The following is a 19,015-nucleotide window of genomic DNA, read 5'->3' as shown; positions in this document are numbered from 1 at the left end:
CCCTCCTCTCCTCCCGTCAATGGCATCACTGCAGTTATATATTTGTTTACTTTCTGTCTCCTTCACTTGCCTGTAAGCTCCATGAGGGCAGGAGCTGCATCTTGTTCAATAACGTGTCCACTGCTCTGGAAGAATTGTTAAATGAATCAATGACTTTCTGTTAAACTTATCTCTATTGCTCATTCCTTCTCAACCCCAAGAAAGTTGGGATACAGGAGCTACGAGGTAAAATGGAATTGTTCTTATTAAACCATATCGATCGTCCTCAAGGCTTAGTGTGCCAAAGAATCCTCCAAGGTCCTCTTCAGAATACAGATTCCTGCCTGCCTTCCCCCGTCCCCCAATTCTGAGTCAGTAGGCCTGCCTGTGGCCCCGAGAATCTGCATTTGAAGCAAACACCCTGACTCCTTCTGATACATGCAGTCTGCGCACCACACTTTGGGAAATGCAGACCTGTACCCATAGGGGAATCAGAGGGTCAGGGAAGGAGAAGGCTGGAAGGGATCATGGCAGTGCATTTAGTCCAATCTCCTCGGCCTTCAGATGAGAAAACTGAGGCCTACAGCGGGGCAGAACTTGCCTGAAATCATCTAGTGAGCTGGTGGCAATTTGAGAGGGTCTTCTGAGTAGCTTCATGAAAGCACCCTCTTTGCAGAATCTTCATGTTGTTTATTTTGTAGGTTTAACACGTGTCAACCATGTTGTTTCTTAGGCTATCTTGTTAACATATTTAAATGCCACTTGCTGGTGCCTGGTTTTATCTGGGCAGTATCTCTTGTATTTGGAGTCTGTTACTATACTAAGTGACACCCATTACCAGAAAACATCCTAGTTTGCTGGAAAATACTTGAAATGACCAACTAATGAGGATGGGAAGTGCATTTTCTCATTAGTAATTATGCAGGCTCTGAAGACAAGCCCAGTATCTATATATACTTGTAATGCTCCATTAAAGGCAACTGTGGGGTACAGAATAGCAACATTTCAAGGAGAAACAAATCAAATGTGACGTGTTTTGACTGCACTGATATACAATGATCTGAGCTCACTTTTGAAGGAGAGAAGTTTGGCCCAAAGGAGAAGAAAAGTTCCCAGAGCCAGGAACGCTTCACAGAGTGAAGAGCCCTCTTTCTGGCCTTGAAAACCCCCTTCCCTCTGTGACTTGGAACAACTCCTCACCCCCCTTTCCCACAAACGAGGAAAATGCTCACTTACTACCTTAAAGGCACATAGGCAGGTACAAGATTAGAACATACCTGCCTGGAAAACATTTTCTCATTTCTCTGATTCACTGGGGGAAGGTAGCATCTTTAATAAATTGTTTTGGTCAAGCCAATTGTCTGACTCAAAACTGACAGGGCATATTCTTCTTTAAAAGGTAAAATTATGTATACCACTATGATATAGACTAGGCAGGAATAAATGAAGAAGAGACTTTCATTTTTCACTTTATTCACTTCTAAATGGTCTGCCTTTTATAAATTACTCTTATTGTAATTTTTAAAATCTAATAAAGCTTCTATTAAAAAAAACCTAGTATATTGCTATTAAACAGAAGTGGCAGTATGGTGAAAGAGAAACATATTACTTTGAGTGATGAGATTTGGGTCTAACCCTAGCTCTGCCACTGACCTTAGGCAAGCCACTTAGCCTTTTTAAGCCTTTATTTACTCTTCTGAAATATGGGTTTTGGATTAGATGACCTCAAGATCACCTCCAGTTCTATGAATTAATAAATAAAAAACTTTAAGGAGAAGGTAATATGAAAATTGAATTTCAATGAATGACATTAAAAAAATGACTGAAACCATAAATTGTACCACATAAACTGGGTTTAAGTGAAATTATGTAAGAATGTACGTGATGGTGCCTGGCTCAAAGTAGGCATTCAATAAATTCATTTTGCTTCATTCATTTTATGTTAATTTTTTTTTTTTAAAGAGAACGAAGCAAATTCAATCTTGTGAAGTAACAAGCTGTTTAACAACACATATTCTTATATGTATATGTATATATATTCACTTGCATTTAGGGACAGTAAGGTAAACCCTAGAATCATAAAATCTTAGCATTGGAAGGAAATTATTATCAGTCAAAATAACCTCTCTCCTTGTGAGGAACCCTGTTATGTGTTCTCCTTAGTTTCTTCTTGTGTTGATGAACTCACGCTTCCACAGCAGCTCTTGTAGCAAGGAGAGCTCTTCCTTGTCCTCAGAGTGAGCTGGACGGGCCCCCTCCTTCACTATCTAGTTCTGCCCTAGGGAGCAACAGTCCTCTTGGCAACAGGGCCAAAGTGTGACCTAATCCTGCCGAATCTTCTCCCTTTCTGTCTACGTATTTCCATTTCCTCCAACCATCCTTTTCGAGTTTCCAGAAACAGTGTATCCACATACACTGCATCCTCTTAAATCCCAGCTTGGAACTGAACTCCACCCTTGAAGTGTGGACTGACAGAGTCCGTGGGACACCATCAACTTGGCTCTAGTCCCATGCTTCTACTACTGAGGCCTAAGCTAATTTTGCATCCCTCCCTTCCACTGCACACTTGGTTGGTTCTTACTGAATGTGTATGGAATAAACTCCTGAGATCTTCTTAACATGAACCACTGACAGGCCAAGGCTCTCCCATTTAAAAATATTCTAAATGCTGAGCTTCACACTTATTTTTGTGACCTTTCTTCACGATGGTTTCAGCCCATCCTGTTCCAGCTTGTCGAAATCACTCTGAATGTTGACACTGACATCCATCATATTAGCGATCCCTCCCAGCTTTCTGTCATCTGCAAATGTGATCAGCATGCCTTCTCTGCCTTCATCCAAGTTTTTGATGAAAACTCACTGTATTTTATTAAAAAAAGACTTTTAATTTAATTGATTTGGGTCCAATTTTTGATAATTTTGTAAAGCTATCTAAAAGCAGGAGAATCCAAGCTATGAGGTTCAACCCAATTCCAAAACAATGCAATTAAAATAAATACGCTTTACAAAATTGAGCCAGGCCCCAAAGGTAGTATCAGTGTGACCCAGACTCTGGCATGGTCAATCTGTTATTTTGGGCAAAGCTAACAATTAAATTGGATAAATGTTTGTTGATGAGGATGATGACTCTAGCCTAACACCCTGAATGGTGCAGAAGCAAGCAAACACAGTGGATTGATTTTTCACGGTGAGGCAGTTCCCATCTGGGACAACTCAAAGTACGGGGTAGGGTTTGCTGCTGAATAACTAATTAGGCCATGTAGACCAATAATTGGATAATTTGGGCCCCCCCAACCCACCAAATCACTTCGTGGACTAAACCTCTGGACTGGCCATCAATAGTGATTTCAAATGCCCCAGAACAAGGTCAGATTGTGTGCTGTAGCCTCAGTGAAGGCAGTGCCAAGAAGCTTCATTAATTCAGATGAATTGCATAAGGGAAGGCCAGAGTTGGCTCATGGAAAAGTTTTTATTCCCAAATGCTTTTCTCTCACCCACTCTCACTGAAACCAGAGATGCAAGGAATTATGGTTTTAAGAGCACAGACTTTGGGGGCCAAATTGGGCCCACTTGGCTTCTAATTCTATCTCTGATACATATTACTAGGTGACCTTGGGAAAGTCAGTCCTTTAGCCTTTCTCAGTTTTAATCTCATCTATGAGAGATCATAACACTTACCTTAGTGGTTTTGCTACATAGCACCTGACATGTGTAGTGTTTATACTCATTAGAACATTCAACAAAGGATAGAATAAGAAGTTTTGGTCAAGGAGATAACATACAGGGCACTGTGCTAAAGCTTTGACAAGTATCATCTTATTTAAACTTCCCTGGGAAGTTAAACCCTGGGAAGTAGATATTATTATTATTACGCCACAACACAGATTAGGAAACTGATGCATTAAAAGATTTAATCAGTTGCTCAAGATCACCCAGCTAGTACATGATGGTGTTGGGATTTTAATCGAGGCCTGCATGGTTCCAAAACCTAAGCCCTTAATCACTGCATTATTCTGTTAGACTATTATTTGAGACTTGACTTCAGTCAAGAGATGCTACTTGTAATCAGAGTAAGAGTCCTCAACCTTTGATGCTAAGGGTCTACCATGCTTCTCATATGAAGTCTTGTGCTCAAGTGTGGAGAGGAGGCTTCACAACCTAAAATGAGGGAGGGGATGAGGGAAGGAAGATCACAGCAGATATACAAATCACCCCTTCACTTTCGTCAACATTGCAGCCTAAAAGAAGGGCATATGGCAGACACTCTCACACTCTTGGCCAGCTCTTCAACCAGAAGTTTGAAATACTGATTGGACCTGGAGAGGGCAATCTGGTAGCTGCTGCCAAGCCAAATCAACCAACTGGGGATCCCTGGACTGGTATCTCTCTTATCTGTGCGTAAACTGTATTTCTAAGTTTTCTTGTCTTACGGTGGGATTAACCATTCGTACAGTTCATGCTTCTTTCAATGGTTAGATGAGACAAAGTACCACAATGCCTAGCACATAGAAATTGCTCAATAATTGAGATCTTTTTCCTTTCTTTTCTTCTTGGGTGAGACCCTGTCTTACTAGAAGTCTGCTTTTCTAAGTCTCTTTTAAAACTGCCTTCCAGTAATGTTTATACCTTTGCTCCGAAAATCCTTCCTCATCATTCTTTGTGTTATCCAAATTTCTGGGAAATTGCAGGGTTTAAACTGATGATATTTTACTATATCCCATATGAAATAAAAGTGTTAATACATTTTGGTTGGCTTAAATAACAACACTGGTAATCATTTACAATTTTCAAATGTTTTCTCAACCGTCATTCCTGTGTGACTGATGTTCAAAACATCCCTCTGAGGTTAAATATTGTAATCATCTCCACTGTAAGGATGAGAAAGCCAAGAGCAGGAGCCAGGTGACACAGGCAGGAAGCAGCAGAGGCAGCATTCCATCCCAGTCCTCCTGACACCTCCCGATGTCAAGGCCAGTGTTTGCTCCTCTCCATCAATGGTTTAATCCCTCAGTATAAGCACTAGGTCAGTCAATGCCGGTGCAATTGGGTAAAATGTTTAAGGATAACTTGAAGCTTACCCAGATGGTTTGGTCACAATATGGAAAAAAAAAGTAGTCACTTTGTCTAAAGCATGAAAGAAATGTACAAATTGTAATTCACCTGTGCAAATTTTCGTTGGTACAACCATCAGGAATCCTGCAACAATGGGTATGACAGGTGCAGCACTGTCAGGGTCATTTGTTAAGGCATTTAGAGATTCAATAAGGCAAAAATTATTTGGTGCAATGGATGCACTGGAATTGTTAAGTGAAGTGAAAAATAGAGAAAAGGTATGAAAACGGTTGAGCACAGTGCCAGGCACAAAGTCATTCAATCCATTCTTATTACTATTATCATGAACAGAGACCCTGATCATTCATTCAAGAGCAAGACATCATAAAACTTACTCTGGAATAATCGAGATCTCTGGGCGTTGAGTCTGTTAAAGCTCGGACGAGGGCATTCATCATACAGATTGGAGGAGAAGGTGGAGAGGGCTGAGAGGCTTCCTGCTGTAATGGGCTCTTTGGTTTGGAAGGCAGCCGACCTCTCCTCCCTTTCAGACTATCTGTACGGACGACTGATACCGAGAGAAACAAACAAAAAATGTCTTCAAAGATATCCATGAACAGCCATAAATCACGAAAAGGAATCAAAACACTTTACAGTTGAGCAAATCATTAATGATACCAACCATTTAAAAGTGGCAATAAGTTTGGAGTAATAGCCACACAATGATTTAATGAGAGTTGAAACGAGCAGCATAAAAGCCACCCCATACTTACATTTGGTAATGAATTAGCCCTAAAAGTCTCCTTCTCAAATAGAACAAAGATGTATGTACACAGGCTCTCTATTGATTTTGAGAAATTAGAATAAGTAGACCTCAGCTATTTTTGAATGTAAATACACACCATAAAAATAAAATGTTGAAAAGAAAGGGAAACTAGGAAACTTCACCATTCTAATGTAAACATTAACTTTTTCAGTGATATCTGAGAATATTTATAAGCAAGCTGGACAAAAAGCATTATATCCATACCTTCTTTAACCATTCCGACACTGAGACACTTCTGAAATCGACAGTACTGACATCGGTTTCGACGTCTCTTGTCTACAGGGCAGTTTTTATTTGCCAGGCAAACATATTTTGCATTTTTCTGCACTGTTCTCTGAGGAAATACAATACAGAGATAGTCAACTAATAGTTTCTGGAAAGAGGTAGGACCTGACAAGATGTATTTTAATTACAATGTGAAAAGCGACAGTGCAATTTGTATAATTAGATAAATTTAATTTCCTAACACGCTAGCCTGCAGGAAAAACAATTTTATTAGTGTTAGCTGCTGACAATGAAAATCATCTCGGATTGTTCTGAAGCAAGTCTCAGGAGACACCCAAGTCTGAATGATAAAATCATATCTGAAATTACCAGGTCAACATATCATACCTTGGAGGATTAGATTATCTTCACTTTTAATATCCCTTTGGGAACAATTTTCTACTTGTTCCACTCCCCTGATTATTGCTGACCTTATTAAAATAAAATCAAAATGATCTGGGATGTACTTTGCTGGATATCACTATTGTAAGTCAAATATCACAGAAACTGGCTTTGTTCCCCAATAGAGATGAAATCATAAAAAGCAAAAACGAGGACTTGTCTAGTTATAACGTATAGGAAATAATGTTTTAATGCAAAAAAATCACTTAATCAGCTTGTATAGTGTATTTTATTTTTAAAAGAATGGTAAACTGTCCATTTCTCATTTTTGAAAGCAAAATCGTAAAACGGGATACTAAAAACCGCTATCACATCCAAGAAAGAAAAAAAAATACCAAACAAACAAAAAGAATGAGATAAAAGAAGGAATATGAGAGCCATATATTTTCAATGAAAATTCCCATTAATTGGTTATTTCATAAATGACTATTGACACAGACATCAAAATAGCCATACTGTAAAAGACGTATCATAAAACTTGGGCCTGGTTATAAAATAATGTTGTATTCTTCAGAATCATGTATAATTTTAAAATGAAACATGAAGAAATAATAAAGGATATTTTATGCTCCAAATATAAGAGAATGCTTGATTTTTTTAAAAAAATTAAAAACATTTGTGCAAATGGATGTGTATTTACCACTCATTCAGGAATTACCTGAATCTATTCAACTCCAAATAGAGCAGAAAGTTGGAATTTATTTGGTAAGCCTGGGCTGCATAAAAAAAAGAAATCCAGGTAATTTGGGACTGGTGATCTATTTTGTGTCTAAAATTCTAAATAGATTTACTTTCTATCTTTTTTAATTTTCAGCAGTTCTCAACCCCCTTGTATCAGTTTTCACTCTATCACCTTTTAATTTCATTTTAAGAGATCATTCCTAAACTGCTTATATAAAATTTAAAGCCAGATACATTTTCCCTGCTTTAGCAGGTGATTTTAGTTTAAAATGCAAAATTTCCAAAACACAAACATACTTCTGAGGTTTCCACCATTTAAATTCGCAGCAGTTTGTAAGGGTAGGAGACTTGTGTTTCCTAAATGAAGCTCTCTTTCATTGAACATGAAGTAATTAAAAAAACTCTATTTCTTGCCATCGTCCTCAAAGATATCCCAGTTTCAGTGCTGGTGGCATTTTGCTTCAGGTATACGTTTTCCCAATAACCTCAAACCTTCCTCACATTTGTGTATGCCTGCACAATAGTTTAAGGACAGGGAGAGATCGTTATGGTTCAATCACTGAATTCCCATCATTAACTGCACTTCATGTCACATTTTTAAAGAATTCAATTTAATGGTAGAAAGCCACTGGGTAAAACCTGCTCCCATTCCCTTAATTAACAGATCTGTGGGGTGGTTCTCCCTTATCCTACCCCTACCCTTTCGAGTATAGATTTGTTTTCAAGATATTGCTGCTGAAGAAGGATGCTGTTGGGGAACACTTAATTGACATTTGTAGATGAGGAATGTACCACCACTCCTGTATTTTGGTCAATTCAGGGGTGATTATATTTGTGGATTACTTATACTTCTCTTGTTTTTCTTTCTTTTTCCCCTTTCAGCTGCCCATTTCACTGCCTTTCAGCATTTCCGCTGAAATGCTGTAAAAAGCAAATCTGCTAAAGGAATGCAGTTACTTGAAAGTAAAGCTTGAGTAGTTAAGACAGAAAAAAACGGCTAAACCGATGGTTCTACATTTAAAACATCATAATCCTGCATACCTCCTGTATGGCATTTAACATACTGCAAAATCCTTCCACAAGCATTTTCTCATTTATCTGCAGAAATTAATCACATGATTCCTATCTCCAGATCAAAAATAACTGTTGCTTGTTGGTATGTATACCAATGCACACATGTGCATTTTTTTAATAAATGTTTCTATTTTCATTTATAATGAACTATTCTTTTATGGCCCTTTAAAGCTTATAAAGTGCTTTCATAAACATTTCTCTCATTTAATACTCACAGCCTTTCTCTGAAATTTATTCACCTGATAGGGAAACTGAGGCCTGGAAGGAAGTGTCATGCCCAACATCATAAAATTGGTAGGTGACAGATCAAGGACTCCTATTTGAGTGTTCTGACTCCAATTCCAGCATGCTCCCAGATACATCCTATTGGCCTCCCAAATCCTCATTATCCAATCAGCATCCAGCTTCTCCTCTCCCTCCACCCTGCCCAGCACTGAAGGCTAGGAAGTGATTATTGAGCATTCAGGGGTTTGCAAATGCCTGACATAATAGCCAGGGGAGTGAGGAGTGGGGAGGGTGGCACAGAATTAAGTGTCTGAAGAAGTCTGGGAGTCAGTAGCAAAAACAGAGCTGCAAGAGAACAAGGCCTGTTCCCCCTGAGTGGTGAGAAGAGCACTGAACTCAAGAGTCAGGAGAAACCAGCTGGAACTGTCCCCATGTGCAACTAAATCACCTCTCTAGACTTCAATATCCTCCTGGGCAAAATAAGGGGGAGGCTGAAGACCCTCCCACTATAAAATTCTCCTTTGGGTCTCTGAGATAATGAAGAGTGTCCCCACTCTGTGTGGTACAGAAGATGAGACCCCAGCTACTATCTTCTACAGAGCAAGCTGCCCCAAACTGCATCCACCAGCTGCCCCTGTCTATTCTGCAGCTGCAGAGCTGTGAAGAGGCATGCACGTTGAGGTCATGCAAACATGAGTTGGCATCCTGCCTCCATCTCACTCTCTGAGTGTGTGTCCAGGGGCAGTTAACCTCCCTGAGCCTCCATTTCCTCATCTATGAAACAAGGATAATTAAACATTCAAGACGCTGTTAGTAAAAATAGCTAGTGGGTGACCAAAATTCAATGTCAGTTCTGTTTGAGTCTAGAGTCCTAGCTCTTCCTAGGAGGATTAAATGAGATACAAATACCCAGGGCCTGGCACACAGACCCTATTCCCTCAGACATCCTGGATGGACAGAAGAGGAACACAGTGAGGTGTTTGCATTTTTGAGGTCACAGATCCCCTTGCGAATCTGCTGAAAGCTCTCTCCAGAAAAATAAGCAGGAGGTAACGCCAAGTCAGGAAGTTCACAGCCCCCTCAAGCCCGTCTGGGCCTCCTGTAATGGACGTCAAGTTAAAAAGCCCTGAGAAAGTGGGTGTGAGGGTGCTAGGAAAGGCTTCTGAAATGCACAGTATAACCAGTACACCTCTCAAACCGGGAAGGGCCCGCTTAGACGCTCACTTGAGCGGGTGTCTGGGGAGGCTGGCTGCTGAGGGGAGAGGGAGCCGGAGGGGCGAGTGCTCACCTTGAAGAAGCCCTTGCAGCCCTCGCAGGTGCGCACTCCGTAGTGCTGGCAGGCGGCGTTGTCCCCGCACACAGCGCACGTGCCCTCGCCCGACGCCGAGCTCCTGTTGGGCGGCGACGGCAGGCTGGGGCTCTCGCCCAGCAGGTTGGATGCGGTGGGGGAGGCCGTGAGGCCGAGCGGCGGGAAGGCCAGCGCGGCCGCCCTCTTGGCCAGCGGCAGCCCATACGGGTGGCCCTCGAGCGCAGCTGCCTGGCTGCCCGCGGCGGCGGCGGCGGCGGCGGCGGCTCCCAGCGGCAGGCTCAGCGCGGCGGCGGCCGTCGGGTCGTATCCGAGGTGGTGGCCGCCTGCGGGGCTGGGCGCGGGCGGGTGCGGCGGCGAGGGCTTGAAGGGGAAGAGCGGGAAGCGCGCGCCTGCCACCGTGGGCACCGCCTTCATCGGCTGGTCGAGCAACGGGCCGGGTGCGATGCAGCCCTGTGCCGAGGACAGCGTGTCCTCCCACATCGCCCCTGCCTGCTGGGGGAAGCCCGGCGTGGTGGGGGTGGACGGCGGGGACTGCTTAAAGTACATGGAGGTGCTGGGCAGCACCTCGTCCTCTGGGCCGGAGGGGGGTGGAATGGATGGCTGCTGCTGGTGGTGGTGGTGGTGGTGGTGGTCATGGTGGTGATGGTGGTAGCCGTGCGCGCGGCCCTCCTCCATCTTGATCAAAGGCCGGGGCCCCGACGGCTGCATCTGGTACAGGCAGGAGGGCTTGAGTTCGTAGTTGCTCGAGTAGCCCTCCATGAAGGTACTGAAGCTGGGCAGGGACGTGGTAGCCGTGGCCGTGATCTCGGTGCTGCCGAGGTCCATGGTCAGCTTGGAGTAATCAGGATTCATGATCTCCGTGGTGTATTCCGAGCCATATGTCTGTGCTGCATAACTGGAACCTGGCGGTGAAGGGCTATACTGGGCTTGCACACAGGGCATATCTGCAAGGGAGAGGAAAAAGGTCTCTCAGAAGCAAGTCGGCACTCTTGCTAGCTAATAGGTAGCAATGGACTTGTCGCTCTCCAATATGGGAAATAGAGAGGAAGTGACATTCTTTTCACCTTCTAGTATCATAGACTTAGAGTCCGTCCTTCCTTCCTCCCTCCCTCCCTTCCTTCCTTCTTTCCTTCCTTCCTCCCTTCCTTCCTTCCTTCTTCCCCTGGGAAGAAAGTTGAATCCCTGACAAACTGCCAAAGGGGCCACAGGTTGCCAAAACCCAGCCTCCTGAGGATTTCTGTGCTCACCTTCCCTCCCTTGCCCTGTCCTCCACTATATCTGTGAATTTTGATGTCTTCCCTCATAAGCCCAGTCGTGTTTTTAAAAGTGGTTTTGAGCCCTAGAGATTAAATGAAGTGACCTCGGCCACAAATTGGGAGGACAAGAAGAAATCCAGTGAATGCTGTGTTGGTTTCTTTTGGGTGAAAGAGACTACTCATCCCCCAAGTCACACGTTTTGATTTGTAAACCTATGAGTTAGTAAAAGAAAGAAAGAAAAAAAAAAGGTGTCCTACATGGGACTTACTGGCCCAGTGACATTCTAACATTTTATCAGTGCCAACTGAGGCTACCCACACACATTGTGGCTGCTTTCTCCCACCCTCTCCCTACTCCTCCAAGAAAGGCTAGCAGCCTGCTCAAACTGGACCCCTGTTGATGATTTCAGCCAGCTAGGTGGTGAGGTAGGAACGTAGGTCCAGGAAATGGACTCGGGGGAGTTTGCACCATCTGCAAAGAAAAAGATCAGCAGCTGCAACAGAACACCCACCAAACCTGCTCTCTGCCATGTATGCTATATATATATGTGTGTGTGTGTGTGTGTGTATTTTCCCCCCCATTCTAAGAAATAAAATATATCAGTGGCTGCTTTATAACAGTAGTTTACAGTTGTCATAATAGGTTAGTTATCTACATATTTTCTTATGACAGAAGAATTAGCACCCCTAGAAAAGAAAGCAGTTTCTTAATAGGTTTAGTTTCTCTCAGCCCCCAAAGCAATGATATCTGGAGTGCTTACTATTGTTCAGAGAGGTTGAACTGGATGAGAAAGCCCTAAGAAATATTGGATCTAGTGGATAATTTATCTAATTATTTCCCTTTCTTTATGGCTAAATATAAATAGTAAACTGGGCAGTTTCTGGTGGTTGGTTTTTCTGAGCCAAAGGAAAACCACGTGCTTAGCGTGTCTTTGGAGTCTATGGTGTAAAAGGTGTGACTAATAGAAAAGTGAATACTTAACATCTCCTTTGACATCTTTCTCTTACCCACATTTCCAAATCTGATTGAGTCATACATGTATGGGATGAAATCTTGACTTGTAGAAAGGTGTTGAAGGCCTGGTGGAAGAAGCAGTGATGAGGAGAGGCCAGTTCAAGCCTTTATTTTCCGAGCGCCCTACAAACACTCATTAGTTTGAAGTTAAAAGAGCACTTATCCTGCTGTCCAGTTGTTGGGGTAAAATGAAAGGCTAGTCATTTAAAAGAAAGAACACTGCCTGATGTTTCATTTGTTCTCCTCCCTTGAATTTCTCCATGAGTCTTTTCTATCATTCTTCTTTGCCAATCCCTACCTATTGCTCTTCTTTTTGTCTTTCTGAGGTTTCCAGATAGAAGATGAGCTTGCTGGGACTGAGTTCTATTTATCTGCATCTCTTTGGCCAGGCACCTGGTATCCCTTTACCAAATGCATAAAGAGGTATTACAAGCCAAACCTGCAATCCTTTCTTTTGCCCAAATCAAATTTACTCCTTGGTTTTCAGCTCAAATGCTTTCTCTCTTTCCCTTTGAGCTTCAATAATCCAAATGTCTGCACCCAAATGATTTGCGTTTTATACAAACAAAAATGCTTTGCATTGTTCGAAATGATCCCATAACTTAAATGCATTAGCATTAAAAATAGAGCAAATATGAAGACATTAAAATGTATAAAAGATCCAAATCTGTTGGTGTATTTGCATTTTTCTCAGGAAAAATATCTTTGAGCAATACGATTAATTTAATTTGGCTGCTCCACTAGGTAGCAACAGGGTGTGGTATCCATAGGAGATTCGTGCAAGGAAGCCACCTGTGCCGTGAAATTCGCGGCCAGCAGTCACTCGCTGTCCTGGCGCTGGGCAAGTCGACCAGCCTGCTTGCTGGGTATGTGGCTCCCCCACCCACATATCCCAGCCCGGGAGGAATAAGGGGTCGTGCCTTCAGACCTACCTGGAGGATATCTTGCGCGCTGAATGGTGGGGCTGGGGGTCTCTCCAGCGGAGGCTGAGAGTGGAGGAGGCGGGGACGTCCGGCGGGGCGAAGCGGCGGAGGTGCTGCCCGGCTCCGCTGAGGGTCCAGTCTCAGGGCTGGGGCTTGCCGGGCTGCGCTCTTCCGCAGTGGGCTCTGCGGGCACCAGGAGAGAAGACAAAGGTCACAGTGAGACCACGCTGGGTCACCGCGGCCTGGACTGGGCGTACGGCGGTGAGGGTTGAATAGATCTCTAGAAATGCATTAATTACAAAAGAATTAGAAGGGTAAGAAAGCAGTGCTTAAGGTGACCGGAGTCCCCGGGCAGCAAGCATCACAGCGCCTTGGGGGAGCCGAGGAAAGGCTGCCCGCGCTCACCGCGGTTTTGTGGTTCCCGAACCGAGGCTAAAAAAACGCGCAGCCAGTCGTCGCCCAGAAATTAATCTATCTGCCCCCACAATTGGTTCCAAGCTAACGATGTCATGAAAACCGAAGAATGGAGAACACTTGAGGAAGGAGTTCCGCCCGAATCGGAGTCTGTGAGTGTGCACGAGCGGAAAATATTTTCCAACTTCACCCGCCCCCACCCCTCAAATACAAATTTTACACGTTGCATAGGAAAGGCACAGGGTACGGAACGAATGCATGAATGCCCCGAGGAATTAAGAAAGTCTGCGCTTTTCATTCTAAATGCTAATGGAGCTTCGCCTCTATTAGCCGCGAGTTTCGGGGGCCAGGGGTCAAGCAAACAAAAGGACACAGTGGAAATAGGCCGGCGCTGGAAACGAGGCACAAGGCGGTTGGCGTTTGCCGCTGGTGGTGAGAGGGGAGGGAGGCCCCCTGCGCCCAGCGGGCGGTATCCCAGAGGGTGGGCGACTTCGAGGCTCGGGGCCATCCGGCGACCCGGAGGGGGGCACATTCCGGAGGGCGCCGAGAGCGGCTCTGGGGTGAGCGTCTCTGCGCAAAGCCTTAGCGAAACTTTGTAGCTAGAAGCTCATTTCGGCGGGCCTCGGGTAAGGATCCCACGGCCCCAAACTCCGGCCTATAGCGCCCCCTTTGCCCGCACCCACTCGCAGCTTAACGGATGGGAACGGGGACTCGAAAAATAAAAAACCCCAAACTACCAAAATTCCAAAAACCTCGGGGGTGCGCGGGCCGCGGGTGTCGGATAAGTTTCGTCTCCCGCCGCCCCTGGGCTTGCCTGAAAGGAAAGAGGGTATCGGAGCCCCCAGATCCGGGGAGCCCTCGACGGCCAGGAAATGGGGGATTCCCTTGCCATCCCCAACCCCAGCCCCAGCTGATACTACAGAAAGCCTGCGCTCGCCCTAGCGCAGTCAAGGGCGGATCTTCCCACGGCTGTAGCTTGCGCTTCCCGTCCCTCCCGCATCTTCAGTGGGAGTCTCTGGCAACCTCCCACCACCTCCTCCAGGTGCCCGCATTCCCGCCCTTCACCGCGGCCTTTCAAGCGGAGTCTTTCTCCAAGGATAGGCCTCTGACTGGGGTGGGCGAGGGTAGCGTCTTCCCAAGGAAGGGGCTCCCCTCGAGCGCCCGGCGTTCACGGGGAAGAGCCACACCGCACTTCCTACAGCCGCCGAGCCGAGCGCCCCTCGGCTCTCTCCGCCCCCTCTACCCCCCCGCCCCGAAACGACCGGTTACCTAGGCAAAGCCTCAGAGCCTGGAAACACGTTGCTCCGCTCCCGCTCGCGGCCGCCGCGGCCGGGAGCACGGAGCCTCGGGGTTGTAAATTAGGAAGAAATAACTACCTCTGTCAAAGCCCCTTTCTTTCTCGTGGGCAGACGAAAGGAACACCCCCGTGTTCCCCTCCCCGTGGTGAAGTGTGTGAAGGAAACCGTGAAACGCACCATTGTGACCGGGGCTCCTCCACGGAGTTTCCAACCCTGGGGAGCGGGGGCGGAGGTTGGGCGGGGGCAGGAGGAGTGGAGAAGAGACCGACAGAAAGGCAAAGACAGAGATTCTCAGAAAGACAGAGGGAGAGGAGACAAACCGCGGGGGAGAATTTCTGCGAGCGCACGGTCCCAGGGAAGCGGGGGTGGGGGTGGGGGGTGGGGGTGCGGGGGCAGGGAGCGGGTGTGGAGGCTGCTGTGGCCTAAGAGGTCTTTGATATTCACATTACGAGCGTCTTGCTCGGATAAGAGAACTCGAATAAACTCAAACTTCATTCATTGTGCTCAGCAGCCGCGTTAGGCAGCTGTTCCTTTCCCTAGCTCAGTTCTATAAAATATTTCTCCGTCGTGGGAAAAGAAGATTCAGGATTGGATTCGCGATGAAATGACTGAAGGGCGCCCTGTACCTCTCTCCTGGCACCCTAGGGCTCTGGGATAATAGCCCGAGATTTCTGATTACCCAACTCCTTGCAGCTCTTCCCTCTGGAGAATCCGTGGGCATAATAAATAAATGACAATCTCCAAGAACGTTCTTTGGAACGAAGGGACAAATGCTTTCTCCCTCACGACTGACCCAAGCTTCCAACAGGTTCGAGAGGTGCCTTTGGAAGTCAGCCTCCGCAGGCTGCGCCCGCTTGACCGCTCTCCTCTCACCACCGAGAACTTTCATTTCTATGAAGAGTAAAACACTACGAGCAACTTCTCCAAAAGCGCGAGTTCTGTCAGTTAAGAGTAAAACACGCCTCTCCCATACCGACTCAAGGCCCGGAGGAGAGGGACACCGTTCCCACGCGTGTCGGGGCACTGGGGTCGGCAATTACACCCGATTACCTCCGAAGGGAAAAGTGTAAACGGGCAAGTCGGCGACGCCAGGCAGACGTGCCTGGTGGAGCCCCAGGCTCATTTCAATACAATAAGCCACATTCCTACAATTACGCCCTCTTTCCTGAGATCCTCGGAGCGCCGCTGCAAACTCCGGCCGCTGCTGACCAGGCCCCTTCCCTCCCAAGCTTCCTCCCAGTCAACCGTCTCGGAGTCACCATTAGGCATATTAACTTGGACCCACCGGAGCCCCTATTTTCAATCCTAGTTAAAAGGCAGGAAAATTACTGCCGTTCATCACCGGAGCTGCAACTCCCTGCCGCTGCCGCCGCCTAGAGCATCATTACCATGACAACTAGAGCCGAAATACCCTGAATTACATCGCTGGAGCTGCTACTGCACAAATCCCGGTCCTCCTCTTTGTTAGAGGCTTTTCGCCTCTTTGGGTAGGGAGAGGAATCCCACAAGCTCCAGAGATCCCCGCAGGCCCGCTACGGGGGAAAAGTTTCAGATCAGAACCCACCGGCGACTCCGCGAGCAAAGCCTGAGCGAGGAGGCGAGGGGGGAAAACCCCACACTCAAAGTTGTCAATTTCAGAAGCTAAGCTTCCCAGCGCGCCAACTTTTTAGCAAGTCCCCCTATTAACTGAGCGAATCTCATACGTACTTGAGTGCTGTGGCGGTTCCGTCTTTAGAGCGAGTTTCTAGAAAGCTGCCCCGAAATCTGCACTGGGGGCGGCGGGGGGGGTGGGAGTCACAGTTGCTGTCCCGGAAGGGCTGCGGTGTAGAAGTCCAGCGGCTCCCAGAGGCAGTGAGCTGCTGGCAGGGGATGCTGCGATCCCGATTCATGGGAGAGCGCCGCCGAGGGGTTCCGCGGGCGTCCTGGCTCGGGCCGCGACCAGGGGGTAGGATGCCGCTTCTGTTCCCACCTCCACAGCCACCGCCGGCGCTGTCAGCGTTGCAAAGTGAGACCGGGAGGGGCGTCCGCCTGCCGCGCAGCGCTGCACCCGCGAGGGCGCAGGGTGAGAGGGGTGTGAGCGCGCGGGAGAGAGTGGAGTGTGTGTGAGGAGCGTATGTGCGCGCGTGTGTCTGTGTGTGCGAGTGAGGGAGCGGGTGTGAGCTTGTCTGTGTGTGGGGAGCGGAGGAGGAGCAGGAGCTGGAGGGGTGGGGGGCGGGAGGCAGGAGACTCCGCTCTCCCGGCTGCGCGTTCGCTCTCTCTCTCGGCACGTCATTTATGCCACAGGAGCCCTAGCGGCCTCTCCATAGAGTGCCTGGAATGCGAGACGTCAATGTGACGCCATGGGACGCTACGTCACCCTCCTCCTCCCTCCCCTGGCCCAGCCGGTTCCGCGTGTGCGAGGGAGGGGGTGTGTGTGCATGTGTGTGCGCGCGCGCGCGTTCCCCGGCCATTTGCAGGGTAGCGCAATGGAAACTATGCCGCGCGGCCAGTCCCGGCCCGGGGGCCTTTCGGACCCGCGCTGCCAACCCGTTTGCAACCGCGCTGCTTGCCCGGGCGCTATTCTGTAAGAGGGTGCAGCGGCCCGCCCGCGGGTCAGGCGGGACCGCCCAGCTGTCAGACTCGGGTGGAGTAGAGTTGGAGGAGTGCTACTGGCGCGCCTCCGAGGCTGCCCCGAGGCAGGGAGCCAGGGCGAGGGGGTAAGAGAGAGGACAGCTCTTCCGAAAGGGAAGGCTCAGCCAGCCAGCTTCTCCGAGTGACCTGGCAGCGGGTGCAGGAGTCAGGCACCAGTCCGAAGACTCCCCGAGGTGCTGCTCTTTCCCCAAGCAACAGTTCTAAAGCTGTTTACGTCTCTCTGGCTCCCTGCGCCTAGGCTAATCTCTCTCCTCCTCCCATCATTTGCTGGGTGCGTGTTTTGCACAGGGATACCGATGGCTCTGGGAAGATAAGGTTTTATTTCTTTACACTTAAATGTGGGTTTCCTAACTGGACTTTATAACCCAACTAAGTGCACATCCGTCATCCGCGCGCGCTGCAGCAGAAGCTACTTATTGTGTGTAAAACAAACACACGTGTTGAACAGCTGAGCGGGTCTGACTTGCAAATCACCCCCCTCCCATCAGAAATGTAACTCTCAGCTCGCACTTTCACTTTTTGATGGTTGTAGACGGGCCTACCCTCCCACCTCCCAAATTAAACATTTCGAAATCAGTCAACAGGATTTATTAGTCAGTCCCTCGCTACGGGATTTGCTCTGGTCTCCTGGGACACATTTGTTATGAAATGGTGAGCTGAAAGCCTGGGCGATTCTGTTAGGGAGAGCAATTTCTTCCTGGAAGTGATGAATTTAAGTGTGAATTTCTTGCTGAAAACAAAAACAAAATTTTATCAGAATTAAAGTCTCCTAGTTCCAAAGGTTGCAGCTGGGTGAAAACAACCTCTTTTAAAAATGATTTTTTTTGAGAAGGAGAAAGTATTTGAGTGAAACAATGCAGACAGACATGGTCCCCATGTGGTCCGCTTGAATCAGACGTGACATTTATGTCTTTGACCTGTTACAATCTTTGCGTGTGTGTGTGGGGCGGAGCACACAACTCAGAATTGAAGGTTCGAGCTACCACAAGAAACTTGGAAACAAAACTAGAATTATACATATGCTATGGGTATATATTTCTTCGCCTCCACTTCCGCTTCAGACAGGGTGGTGTGGAGAAGACCTGGAAGGGTACTACGAAAGTTGACCTAGCGGACAGGAACAGTGCCTCTGCACTGCCACGGGTTCCAATCCAGTCTCACAAAGAAGGAGGGCGCTGCTACATTGCATCCATTCAAAGGCGGGCGGGTGGGGGTAGCAGGACCTGGAGCCGCGCGGCACTGACGCACGCGAGGCGCGTGATTGACGCAGGCAATGTTACTAAATTCGGCGGTTGGCCGGGCCCCGCCGCCGCCGCGCGCGGCAGATAGCGGAGTAGGTTCCCCTCGATCACCCCCGCCCCTTCTCCATTCAGAGCAGCTCTCGGCCGGGCCGGGCGGGGCGGGGCGGGGCGGGGTGCGCGCGGGGCGGGGCGGGGTGCGCGCGGCCGCGCGGGGATCCGGCCGCACCAAATATAGTCGGGCCTGGCTATTTTTAGCCGGGCCTAGGGCGCCAGCTCGCCGCGTGAGGGGGCGCCCAGACCCCGCGGGGAGTGCGGAGGGGGCGGGGGCGGAGTCGCCATCTTGGACTCGGCTCGACCCAGTCTGGTGACCGGCGACGCTGGGCCGGGCTCGGCGCAGGGGGTCGGGGTGAGTGGGTGTGAGCTGT

General features: G+C 47.7%; 1 protein-coding gene and 1 long non-coding RNA gene across 2 annotated transcripts in view; one reads left to right on the top strand and one right to left on the bottom strand.

Annotated features, from left to right (window-relative positions):
• NR4A3 (nuclear receptor subfamily 4 group A member 3) overlaps positions 1-16,987 on the bottom strand; it is a 39,773-nt gene extending 22,786 nt beyond the window's left edge. Inside the window, exons 1-5 of the mRNA XM_033858341.2 lie at positions 16,426-16,987; positions 13,016-13,189; positions 9,792-10,756; positions 6,062-6,191; positions 5,427-5,599 (exon numbers count right to left, since the gene is read on the bottom strand). Of these exons, the coding sequence (XP_033714232.1) occupies positions 5,427-5,599; positions 6,062-6,191; positions 9,792-10,754 (1,266 nt within the window). The 5' untranslated portion in view covers positions 10,755-10,756; positions 13,016-13,189; positions 16,426-16,987. The remainder of the gene's footprint in view (positions 1-5,426; positions 5,600-6,061; positions 6,192-9,791; positions 10,757-13,015; positions 13,190-16,425) is intronic.
• Positions 16,988-18,866: 1,879 nt separating this feature from the next.
• The window catches only part of LOC109552347 (uncharacterized), a 400,848-nt gene continuing 400,699 nt past the window's right edge, over positions 18,867-19,015 (top strand). Inside the window, exon 1 of the long non-coding RNA XR_012332607.1 lies at positions 18,867-18,996. This is a non-coding gene — a long non-coding RNA (uncharacterized lncRNA). The remainder of the gene's footprint in view (positions 18,997-19,015) is intronic.

This window comes from Tursiops truncatus, chromosome 6 (assembly GCF_011762595.2).
Source record: "Tursiops truncatus isolate mTurTru1 chromosome 6, mTurTru1.mat.Y, whole genome shotgun sequence".
Taxonomy (NCBI): domain Eukaryota; kingdom Metazoa; phylum Chordata; class Mammalia; order Artiodactyla; family Delphinidae; genus Tursiops; species Tursiops truncatus.
This window is presented reverse-complemented; position numbering and strand designations above follow the sequence as displayed.